We start from the raw sequence: 12,828 nt of genomic DNA, 5'->3' as shown, positions 1-12,828 counted from the left end.
GGCCTGTCAGCCACATTCTCCATGGCTCCCTCCCTCCAACAGGGACAGGGACAGGCAGGGAGTCCACATTCCCAGGTTTCCGCCCTGACCCTGCCCCCCCACCCTTCCCACTCAAAGCACACATTCCTCCTGCTACAGCCAGATAACCAGCCCCAGGGGGAGGCCTGGGAGAAAGCAAGGCATTCTGGGGGCCAGACTGCTGGGCCTACTCTGGGCTGCCTAAGCCAGCTCTACTGCCTGGATCTGGCAAGGTAGGAAGCCAGAAGCTTTCCCTGCAGATAGCCCCCACCCTTCTAGCCACGCTAGACCCGAGGCTTCCCTCCATATTCCAGGAACTTTCTTATGCTCAGAGATTCACACTCCAGGAAGGGCCCCCAAGGGTCTCCCAACTCACCCTTTGGATGCAAAATCCCTTATACAGTTAGTAACTAGAGCAGGACCTAGGGAGGTCCCAGGACTCCTCTCTCTCCCACTCTTAAAGCGTCTCTCAGCAGGTGAAAGCGCAGGTTCCATGCACCAACAGCCCCCAGGCAGTTTTCCCCATCTGGGGGTAGTGGCAGTTAATTCTCACAGCTCTGCCTGGGGTGCAGCCACTTGGAGGGCTCAGCAAATCTGGAGATATTTGCATACCCAGATGGCCGAGCCTGGAATTTCAAAGAATTCCCCAAGAAGAGGCAGCTGGCTTCCGGGTAGTGGCCCTGGAGGCTCACAGCTGTTGGGCTGGAAGACTGGGGAGTCTAGGGCCCCAACACACAAGATAAGATTGAAAAGGACAAGGGAAGAACATCTCCCAGGCCCTATCACCAGCCCCCAGCTCTGTTCCTCCTGTCCCCAGCCCTCCACCCCTCAGGTATGAAAAGTCATGTCCTGGTTGCCCAGAGTAGGTAGGCAGGCAAAGGAGACAGGGCTAGTTGGCTAGAGTCAGAGAGACTGCCTGCCTTTGGGGAAAGGTAACAGTGGGCACCAGACAGAGAAGTGCCAGAAATATGAAATCCCCTTGTTCACATGAAGCAACAGACAGGCCTTTGTCCCCATGCAACCTGCAGTTAGGTGGGCAAAGCCCTGGCCTGGTCCCTACGAACCTGTCCACACACAGGCATATGGCTACTATACCAATGGTGAGGGGAATGGGGAGCTGGTGGCTTGACACTTCTGGCAGGCCTTGGGCTAGAATACTAATCTGTTCCCTCATTGTGATTAAGGCTATGATGGAGCATAATGAGCTCGACACTGGGCCATCCAGTTCTGGATAAACAGTAAACAAAGCCAAACCCAAACAGGCCTCCCCACCCCAACCAAAGCTCCTCCCAGGTTCTGTCCAAGCCGATTTACTGACCACCTACCTCATGGTTGTTACAGCTATAGGTCACCACTGCCCTCTGCTGGCAACTCAGGCACTAGCATCCACTCAGATACCAGCTCGCTCCCTACCCAAGCAAATGCACTTCAGTCACCTCCTCCATCTGTGGGCATAGAAACTTAAGCCTACCCAACTGTCACTTAAGTCAGAAGGTGGCAGGGGGCAGGATTAGCAGGGAGGAACCCAGGGACACAGTGTGTCAGAGGAGAAATCACAAAGGAATTCTGCCCCTCTTCCCAAAATTTACGTCCAAAACTTCAAGTGTCCTTTCTCTCCAGCTTAGAGGTTAAAACCCCACACTCATGGGAACAGTGCCTGCCCCATAACCTGTTGCAATGCAGCAGAACCTCCCCTTTACCCCTTGTCTTATGCCTTCTCTTTGTCCCCTCCAAAGGAGGGCCAGGCTTAGATGATCTGGAACCATCCTTTGAAAAAGCTCAACTTCTCTGGCATGTCTGAGAAAGCCTTTGTTCCCCTGGTTCCTTCTGTTACACTGCAGCAGGTGACTGGAAGTCCTGGGTGCCTCTGAAACAAGGCCAGCTCCCCTCAACTTTTACTGCAACACCCTGCAAGCAGCCACACCTTTCAAAGATGGCAGAGATGTGGAATGGAGGTGGGGGGAGACTGCCCAGAAGGACCTAACCAGTATTGCCCCTTAATTAGCTGGGGGAAGCTCCAGAAGCCCGTCAGGTAGGTAGCCTAGATTTGCCAACTACCTCAAGCATGGAACATCTCTCACCCCTGAGCTGGCTCTGGAGCCCAAATGTCAGGTTGTACTTGTGTACTGTTTCTAGAAACCTCCAGGTCAGAAGGCCTAAGTAGCAGTTTTAGAGCTTTCAAAGCTACTCACTTCCTATGGAAAACTTCAAAGGTGAGAAAGCTGGCCAAACCCTTCCTACTCACTCTCGTCCTCTATAGAGGCCCTACAATTTAGGGTAGGGGAGTACCCTTTAAGAGTCAAGATTTTTAAGTACTTAGGAAGAAATTCAAACAGGAGAACAAGTGGCTCAGGGCAAGGAGCGAGGTTCCTGGGAAAATGGCTGCTGTCGCCCCTCGTAGCCTTAGAAGTCTGAAAAGGAACATGGCACCCTGACTGAGGCTGGTGCTGCTCTTCTCTGGACATCAGTCACCAGAGGCCTGGGCACTCAGTAACTTCTTGGCCTTTCCAAAGGTGATCAACCATTTGCTTTCAGTGTATATACACTGTAGGGTTATCAGGAACCCCAGCCCTGGAAAAGGCCATTCTATTAATAACAACTCACACAGGAGATTAAAAGCAAACAAAACCCCCACTCAATTGAAAACTATTAAGTGCTATCCTGGTGCTAAGACATTCATATAGTTCTTCATCCGATAAGAGGCAGGCTACAGTTTGCCTCCAGTTAAGGTGCAGCTCCACAAAAAATTCAAAGATGAAAAGTAATCAATTGTCACAAAAACGTCTGACTCTGCCTCTTCTTCAATCAGCCCAGGAGCAGGCACTGAGAAAGAGCAAAGCTGGCTGGTGACTGTGTCACACATTGAGCCACTGAGACCAAAGGCCTTAAAGGCTTTACAGTCAGTCCCAAGCTTTGAGCTTTGCCACTTATATTGACTAGGGTAAAATATGGCAACAATGGGGGAATGTATGTGTTTCGGGATCACCCTGAGAAGGTGATCCCATGGCCGGTTTTCATTATTTCTAAGCCCATCCCAGGAATTGTATTCAGGCACCTCTGAATATCCCTGGAAATATTCAGAGGTGCCTGAATACCAACCACTTATACCAGCTGGGGCTAAGGTTAGGAAAAGGCTTTTAAGGAAGCCTTTTGTTTGGTACAGAGAACTCAGAGCCACTTTTCATCTAAGCACATGCACAACAAAGGAATGATGAAACAGGAAACAGGCTCCAGGAGTGTCCCAAAGGAAGTCTATTTTCTCTTCCTGGATGGATATGAATGTATATTCTGATAGTTTGCTACCTTCATAGTTATTCTCATATTAAAAGTCTGTTTTCTCCACCCTCTCCAAGCTGCTGGCCCCAGCCAGGATCCTGAATGGCTTTTTAGCACGCTCTAAGTTCTACATTTGGGAGCTACCAGATGACAAACCTGACTGGCTGAAAGCCGGACTGGCCTTGGGTACCTCCATCTTCTTGTGGATCTATCTCATCAAACATAATGAAGATGTTTTAGAATATAAAAGAAGAAATGGGTTGGAATAAACTTTTGATATACTAATACAGTATGTCCCATATAGTGATTATAACTGTTCCTCTGGATTTACCAATCTGTTGAGTTATAAACGTAAGAGAAAAAGTTTTACGTGATATTACGTTGAGTCAGCATTTGTGCTTTGCTTAAATGGGAAAAAAAAAATCTGCTTTCTCTACCATCACGATCACCAGAATAACCCATCACGTGAAATAAAGACTGTTTCACAAAGGGAATGAAATGGAGATGGCTTCCTAACATGAATGACAATTTTCTGCAGGGGTAATAAAGATGCTATTCCTGAGTAGGAAGGAAGGAAAGATGTGTTCATAATTCAGAAGATCTAGGAACTGAAGAAAGTTCTTCTATTAAAACCTAGCCACTGGTTGTTAATGGGTATGGTACAGCAGACTAAGACAAAAGCCACAGTTTCACTCTAATTGCAGACAAGGGGCGGTTTACAGGCATTCCAACTGTAGTTTAGAAATAATTCATTTCTCCTGACAACCTACCTAGGGCTCCAAATTACTTGTTGAGGCAAAGAGGAATGACTAGAAAAGTGGAATACTGTAGCTGTTGGAAGTAGAAAAGGAATGCCTCAATTTCTAGGTCAGTGCAGAGAACATGGGCCCCCCTCTCTGACCACCACATCCTTCTCTCTAAAGACCTCCCTGCTGCTCCCACCCCAAGAGTCCTCTTTCCAAATCTTTATATTACAAACTAGCAGGACAACACCACCTTTGACCACTGGCCAGTAACAGAGCATGCAAGTATCCAAAATCATGTAGCTTTACCAAAAGAGACTGTTCCAACTATAACTTGATCAAGCACTCCATGTTGTTAAGAAGCAAAGCAGGGGCTTCCCTGGTGGCGCAGTGGTTAAGAATCTGCCTGCCAATGCAGGGGACACAGGTTCGAGCCCTGGTCTGGGAAGATCCCACATGCCGTGGAGCATCTAAGCCCGTGCGCCACAACTACTGAGCCTGCACTCTAGAGCCCGCAAGCCACAACTACTGAAGCCCGCGTGCGCCTAGAGCCCGTGCTCCGCAACGAGAGAAGCTACTGTAATGAGAAGCCTGCGCACCTCAACGAAGAGTAGCCCCTGCTCACCACAACTAGAGAAAGCCCGTGCGCAGCAACGAAGACCCAACACAGCCAAAAATAAATAAATAAAATTAATACATTAAGAAAAAAAAGAAGCAAAGCAATTAACATATACACACTACTATATATAAAATAGATAACCAACAAGGACCTACTGTATAGCACGGGGAACTATACTCAATATTTTGTAATAACCTATAAGGGAAAAGAATCTATCTATCTATCTATCTATACACACACACACACATATATACATATATATACATATGAAACTGAATCACTTTGCTGTACACCTGAAACTAATACAACACTGTAAACCAATTATACTTCAATTAAAAACAAAAAAGAAGCAATGGGAACCCATACACTGACATTCCTTTGTAACCACTGCCCACCAAGATAATCAAATCTACTGCAAACAAGCTTTCACATGTGATAAAACTACAGACACTTCTGTAAAAAGCAATGTGATCCCAGATGAGACCCATCCTGAGTTACGCACTTTTTTTGTGAGTGGGGAAGGTGGTCTCCTCACTGAGCCTTCATTCTGGCCAAGGCATATGTAAGCAGACTGCACCAAATATGTTCCAAACTCAAATGAGCAAGACCAAACTGCATTCAAAAGCCAAATGTTTCATGAACACCAGGATGACTTTTACTTAAAAGTACTCTTGTGAAAATATCTACATTATGACCTAATAAATGGTAATAAGCTGGCTGCTGTTTAAGATGACAAAGAATGGGGCTTTCAGGATCTGTGCAACTAACCCATGGTCAACAGTCAAAAACTGAATTCCCACTTACCCATGATACTGAGAATGAGGGTAATTTTAGGTTAGAGCTCAATTCTAACTCCTTTACCCACAACTATTAATAGTCAAACTTCTTTGCAAGGTCAAGGATGCTAGAAATGCTAATAATAAGTAGCCAGCAGCTAAAATGAAGCACTTTAAAGGTTTCAGGTATCACACCTTAGTTCTGAGATGGAATAGTGACACTGAGAGATAAGACAAGTTAAACAAGTTTAAAACCAAAAGCAGTGGACATTTATTCCTCAATTTTTGTGCAAGAGTGTAAAGATGCATTTGAAAGAACCTGACGGCTAGAGAGCATCAGCCATTGCTTTCAGGCTGGCCTGGTTTACAATTAGATTAGGAGAAGTAGGGGGGAAAAAAAGTAACTTGCCTAGTTCACAGGAACGATGTTTCTGGCAAACACAGCTGTTTACAAGTTTCAAACTACATTTTACTAGCGTCAAGGGAAGACCAAAAAGCCACATACAGTACAATTTAAAATTGGATGAACATCCTGCAATGTTAGTGCAAAGTAATTATGTAGACTCTCCAATACAAGATTGTGCTCATGTTTCCCAGGTTTGGTCAATGTTGTTTTTACAATCACAATCACAGAAGCTGAACTTACCAAATAGCAATGCCTTTGTTTTATGTCCTATGTACCAAAGGAATGTCACAAGGTTTCAGTGAAATGCAGCTTAGTTTCAATAATAAAGCAAATTTCTTATTTAGTTTAACAGTCATGTTCCTGGAATACTGCACATATAAATTTCATGAAAATTCTTTTAAGCTTATGCGTTTATCTTGTTCAGTAAAATTACTTTCAAGATATCCTTTTTACTATGTAAACTGAATTGTTTCATGATTTTGAAATGCAACCAGTATAAATGAAAACATTTTAGGGGTGGGAAAAAATCCACCACTAATCTCAGCTAGACAAAATTCTTAAAATCAAAAAGCCTATTCACACAAAATTATATGTAATGACTGTAGTAATCAGTTTATTACACAGATTAATCATTCTTGAACGTACAGGCTCCAGAGGAGCAATTGGGTCTTTAAATATACACAAGTATTTCCATCGAATGAATTTTCACCCTTACATCCAGATAGACCTAAGCAGTTAAAAACATAAGAAAAATAAGAGCTATTAGCTATGTATTAACTGAGAAACCACATACAAACCAAAGAATATGGAAGAGAGAAAGAGGGGCTGAAGGACGAAGGTTGAAGGGTGGGGAGATGTAAAAGAGTTGGAAACAAAGCCCATCACACTTTACTTACTAATAGCTCCAATCCATTTAAATGTTGACCAGTTAAACTTAGACCTTAAAATACAGGATGTAGGTAGAGTTTAATCTGATTGGTCATAACTTTCACCTAAGACGTTAAGTCCTTCGGAATAAAACGAATACAGAAACAGCTTCATGTTCTTGGCCTTGCTTTTCATAACTGTTTTGAGTTTAATGGGATTTCACTTAAAAAACAATCTCCTACAGGTCAGTGGAGCTTTTCTTCCCCATCCAAGCACACAACATACCCACCACCCCTCACTCTGCCGTTATCCAAATTTAAGTCAATAAGGAAAGCTTTTAGTCTCACACCTAGGTTATGCCTGGAGAACTGGCTTGTCACACACACACTTCTCTGCTAGGAGGCAATGTTGGTACAGAAGTACAGTATTTCTAGTTTGTTGTTCCAAGTATGTACAACACGCAGCACTGCTGTATCAGGTAAACATGTGCACAGGGGAAGATGAGGCGTGGGCTCATAGAAAGCAGTCAAATGGAAATCAAAAGGACTTTCTCTTTCAGAGTTCCCCTATCTTTATTTGTAGAGGTTATCCAATAATTTCTTTAATTACATCGCATACTTCTGAGTCCATTCCCGAGCTATTCTGTTGTACCTGTACACACAAAGAGAAGCTTAGCTTAACACAGGTGAGGAGTCAGTTAGAAAGCAAGAGTTCATTCATTATCGAATGCAGTAACTTGAAGGGAATAACTTATAGTATATTCAAGCTAAGCCATCTTCCTACTCCAAATTTTTAATAAGCATTTATTCAATGACAGTGGGAAATATCCTATAAATGCTACTAATACAGGATTCTAATTAAATTTTAGCACTTGCTGGCATATCCTCAGTCTATACTTGATCGACGTATTTCTAACAGACAATCTTCAACCCTTGTTTGACTTATTTGGAGTTCTTGGAACAATATAATTCTATATTATATGGTGCTTGAAATCATATAATAATGATTAAATTGACATAATACTTGCCCCTGCATCAATAAAACAACCAGTTCTGGCAGACTTATTTTAACAATTTGGTTGCTAAAATGAATGGGTTTATTGCTCCAGAAGAACATTCTAGTAGTAAAATAAGCAGGGCAAAAGGATCTTTAATTCTTTGATCAAAAAAGTTCTGCTGACCATTACCGCCACAATGACTTGGGAAAAATGCCCATAATTCTAAATATGGGACAAAATGGTTCTCTAATCAAAAAATGTATTTATGGGCTTCCCTGGTGGCGCAGTGGTTGAGAGTCTGCCTGCCGATGCAGGGGACGCGGGTTCGTGCCCTGGTCCGGGAAGATCCCACATGCCACGGAGCGGCTGAGCCCGTGAGCCATGGCCACTGAGCCTGCGCGTCTGGAGCCTGTGCTCCGCAACGGCAGAGGCCACAACAGTGAGAGGCCCGCGTACCGGAAAAAAAAAAAAAAAAGTATTTCTAAGTAAATTCACAAATAGAAAAAAGCATGATCTAATTTTATTCTGAATGCAGCCAAGAATACATAGTTATAGATACTATTCAGACCTAAATACAGAAAAAAACTAAACTAAGAACCAATTGCTGTTAGAATTCCCCATTCTCAATGCAGCTCCATTTTAAAATATCCTATTTATATGCCTCTCTAACCAATAATTCAATTAATTGTTTAATCTTTGATATTTTAACTTTAGAAAATTATCCACTACCTCCCAACTATTTCCTTCACACTCTAATTGAATAATACACAAAACAAACAAACAAAAATTTCAACACTTTCAGTTATTATCTCTTGTGATATCCTGACCACTCTTCAATAATTCACAATACAATTCTAAAATATGTAAATTCTACAAGTTTTGTTTTAAAGGAAACTTGGGGCTAATAACATTTATTAATAATCAATGTCTTGTAACATTTATTCACTTTCTTTTTTACACTATTCCAAATGGTAGAAAATCAATTCTCTTTCCCATTAATTTATAAATACCTACCTAAGACAAATGGGCTCTTGATGCAAAATCTTTACACGTCAAAAGCCAAGCAGAAGACCTAAAGCTGTTGGAAAATATACTATAGAAAAAGTTTTTCTAGGCAGTAGGAGTCATGAAACAATCAGATATAAAATCATTTACTTATGATGATACTCGATGCAAATACTCCTCTTTCCTGTCCCCAGGTGAGTGTATTAGGACTTCATTTTAAGTATCTGACAGATACTCAGCCCTTAGACAAAAACATCTCCACCCTACCACACATACTCTGCTGTCTGGAGACCATACTTACTTTTCTCTATCTGTTTTGTAGATCCGAGCAATCTCAGGCACTAAAGGATCATCTGGATTGGGATCACACAACAGAGAACAGATGGACAAAAGTACTAGAATGAAAAAAACATACAAATTAGTAGAGGAACAAAAGCAAAAAGGTTGAAAGAAACATGAGATGCCAACACAAGAGAAAATTCTAAGACCCTATTTATATTGTAGTGCCTAACAGCTTTGTAAGCTCTACCTAAGTTTACAGTAACAGTAATCAACAAAGATTCTAAGATTTCTCTATGCTTGAACCCCTGAGGAAGCTGGCCCAGGCTGGTGAAGTGTCTTGCCTCATGTCCCTGGTTAGTGAGTAAAATTAGAGTGGAATTAGAATCCAGGTCTTCCAAATCCTAGACCAATAACACTCTTCCCAGCTTATGAAGTTCAATTTTTAGAAGCCCATGTTCAGGGATAAATGGCTTTCAAAATTCCAAAGACAACCACACTACTGAATGCTCTTAGTAAGAAATGACAACTATGAAATCCAACAATCACTGCTTTCTCCATGGCAGGTACTATATATTCAGATGCAATGGATTTGTTTCATTTTTAGTTGAAAACGATTTAGTCTAAGAATATAAAGGCCAGTACTTGCTCCCAAATGGGGCTGGCCACACTTATTATAGAGGATACAACATATCTCAAACTAAAGTCTCAAATTATTTTCAGTAATGATTTAGAATCTCATCTAAGCCATTTCCTCAGTGACAACCTGGAATGTAGCAGACAGATCTCAACAGTACAATTTCCTCTGTTCAAATTCATTAACTTATGTATTCCTTATTGAAAGCAAAGAGGAGGCTAAGGCCACTAATTACATTAAATCCAGTGGTCTCTGACATACTGAAATAAATTCCAATCCTTCTATTCTGATGTTACCAGAACTCAGCTACCTTATTTCTCTCTAATGTTCTGTAGCAAGAGACAATGATTCAGAGCCCACGTTACTCCCCAAACATCAAATTCATCAGGAAAAGGAATATTCCTTTTCCTATCAAATCTGTTCTACGGAGATGAGGGGCTTCGGAGAGATGAGAAAGTTTACACGCCCTTTATCATTCAGTTGTTAACAAAAAAAGCTATTTCCTTGCCTTAAGAGTATATGGAAAACAAAAAACATCAGGCAAGATGTTTTCTGACTCTTCATTCCTGTTGCCCACAAATGGCAGATGGCATTCCCAAAATATCTTCTCTTCCCATTGTCAGGTGTATCACCTGATGCCCTCTTCAAGCACAGAACATTCTAACAGCAATTAGGAAAGATTTCATGTATTTCCTGGAAATGACAACAAGGAGTTATAGATCTTTGAATGTTCATGAAATTACTGACTATAGAAGAAGAAACTTATCTGGCCTATCAAGCTGGCAAGAATACAACTGATTCTTCACCTAAAATTAGACATACGACCATTAGTATTTGTTAAGTTCCCTTTATTTACTCTTCCAACTATTTCAATAAGGCAACTTTAAAAAGACAATTTTTTTTTTTTTTTTTTTTTTTTTTTGCGGTACGGGGGCCTCTCACCGTTGTGGCCTCTCCCGTCGCGGAGCACAGGCTCCGGACGCGCAGGCTCAGTGGCCATGGCTCACGGGCCCAGCCGCTCCGCGGCATGTGGGATTTTCCCAGACCGGGGCATGAACCCGCGTCCCCTGCATCGGCAGGCAGACTCTCAACCACTGCGCCACCAGGGAAGCCCAAGACAAATTTTTTTAAAAAATTGAAGTATAGTTGATTTACAATGTTGTGTTAGTTTCAGGTATACAGCAAAGTGATTCAGTTATACATATACATATACATATATACTCTCTTTCAGATTCTTGTTGTGCATTATAGGTTATTACAAGATACTGAATATAGTTTCCTGTGCTATACAGTAGGTCCTTGTTTATCTATTTTATATATAGTAGTGTGTAACTATTAGTTCCAAACTCCTAATTTATCCCTCCCCGCTCCATTTCCCCTTTGTCAACCATAAATTTGTCTTCTATGTCTGTGGGTCTGTTGCTGTTTTGTAAATAAGTTCATTTGTATCATTTTAAAAAGATAAGTTTTAAGTAAATAACTTTTCTCTCTTTCTTTCCAGGAAAGGAAGGTAGGATGTGGGTAATCTGGACCTGGTAAAACAGTTCTTAGTACACTACTTAGATCCTTGAATTTGTAGAAAATTGATTTGGCTTTATAATATACTATACCTTCTTTCTCTATAAAGAGAATAACTTCTATTTCTACAGCTTGTAGAGACTCTTCACTGAAGTAACTAAATTTTCACCAACATATATATATTCCTCATCAGTACATACCCATTTTCATTAGTGTCATAACCCACAGTCACTTCCAATTCTAAAAACATATAATCAAGTGGCTTTATGATGCACTTAATCTGCTTCCTTTAAGTTTTCTGTATATTTAGGTCCCTTACCTATATACTCAAAGTGGAGGGCATTTTGGGTCAAGATTACTGCCTTCAAAAACAGACTATGGGGCTTCCCTGGTGGCGCAGTGGTTGCGAGTCCGCCTGCTGATGCAGGGGACACGGGTTCGTGCCCCTGTCTGGGAAGATCCCACATGCCGCAGAGCGGCCCGTGAGCCATGGCCGCTGAGCCTGCGCGTCCGGAGCCTGTGCTCCGCAACGGGAGAGGCCACAGCAGTGAGAGGCCCACGTACCGCAAAAAAAAAAAAAAAGAAGAAGAAAAAAAAAAAAACAGACTATGGGGACTTCCCTGGTGGTACAGTGGTTAAGAATCTGCCTGCCAATGCAGGGGACAAGGGTTTGAGCCCTGGTCTGGGAAGATCCCACATGCCGCGGAGCAACTAAGCCCGTGTGCCACAACTACTGAGCCCGCGTGCCACAACTACTGAAGCCCACGTGCCTAGAGCTCATGCTCAGAAACAAGAGAAGCCACCTCAATGAGAAGCCCGCACACTGCAATGAAGAGTAGCCCCCACTCGCCGCAACTAGAGAAATGCCCGTGTGCAGCACCGAAGACCCAATGCAGCCAAAAATTAATTAACTAATTAAAAAAAAGAAAAAACGGACTATGTTAAAGGGATAATTATATCACATACAGGATTCAGGCCTTCTTTAAAACACTAAACCTAGGTATGTTGATATAACCAAATTCAACAAAATGGCACTGCAGGTATTTTAAAAGATAGCTATCTAGACAGAACATATCAAGTCAAATAAACTAACAGCCCTTATGATTTAGAACAACTGAAAAAATCAACACCAGGCACAGAAGGGAAAGGGAAAAAAAAAAGCTATGGTAACAATTTCAGGTATCTAGACCCCCTCGCCCCGCCAGACACACAGACACACACACAGACACACACACAGACACACACAGACACACACACACACACACACACAGAGTCCCACCTCTCTTGGCCCCATTTATATCTAGATTTCTATCTCTACAGCTACTTGGTAAAAGAAGAGCAACCAGGCCAGGAAATCCAAGAACAATAGGCATATGAACACTTTCACAAGCAGCCCTTGAATTACAAGGAGGTCTTCAAAAAGAAAAGGGGCCACTTATCTGGAAAACTATTTTAGTCACAATTTTGAAAAATGTGGTCCTCTGATTTTTTGTTTGTATTTTTGCCTGGGACCCCAGAAATCTTAATTTAATGCCCCAGAGTTTTTGTTTCCTTCAAAAAATAACTTTTAAGAATATGCAAGTCTTACCGTAATTACAACATGACAAATATCCAATAATTTTTTAAATTATTTATTTATTTTTGGCTGCACTAGGTCTTTGCTGCTGCGTGTGAGCTTTCTCTAGTT

General features: G+C 41.9%; 1 protein-coding gene across 2 annotated transcripts in view; it reads right to left on the bottom strand.

Annotated features, from left to right (window-relative positions):
* Window positions 1–5,675: 5,675 nt before the first annotated feature.
* Window positions 5,676–12,828, bottom strand: part of UBE2D2 (ubiquitin conjugating enzyme E2 D2) — a 59,694-nt gene continuing 52,541 nt past the window's right edge. For both annotated transcript variants that reach the window (XM_079916669.1, XM_079916668.1), the window contains exons 6-7: window positions 9,009–9,102; window positions 5,676–7,356 (exon numbers count right to left, since the gene is read on the bottom strand). In XM_079916669.1, coding sequence (XP_079772795.1) covers window positions 7,311–7,356; window positions 9,009–9,102 — 140 coding nt within the window. In that variant the 3' untranslated portion in view covers window positions 5,676–7,310. The remainder of the gene's footprint in view (window positions 7,357–9,008; window positions 9,103–12,828) is intronic.

The sequence above is a fragment of the Stenella coeruleoalba genome (genome assembly GCF_951394435.1).
Source record: "Stenella coeruleoalba genome assembly, chromosome: 3".
NCBI lineage: Eukaryota > Metazoa > Chordata > Mammalia > Artiodactyla > Delphinidae > Stenella > Stenella coeruleoalba.
Note: the sequence above shows the minus strand (reverse complement) of the source record. Positions and strands in the feature narration are given on the sequence as shown.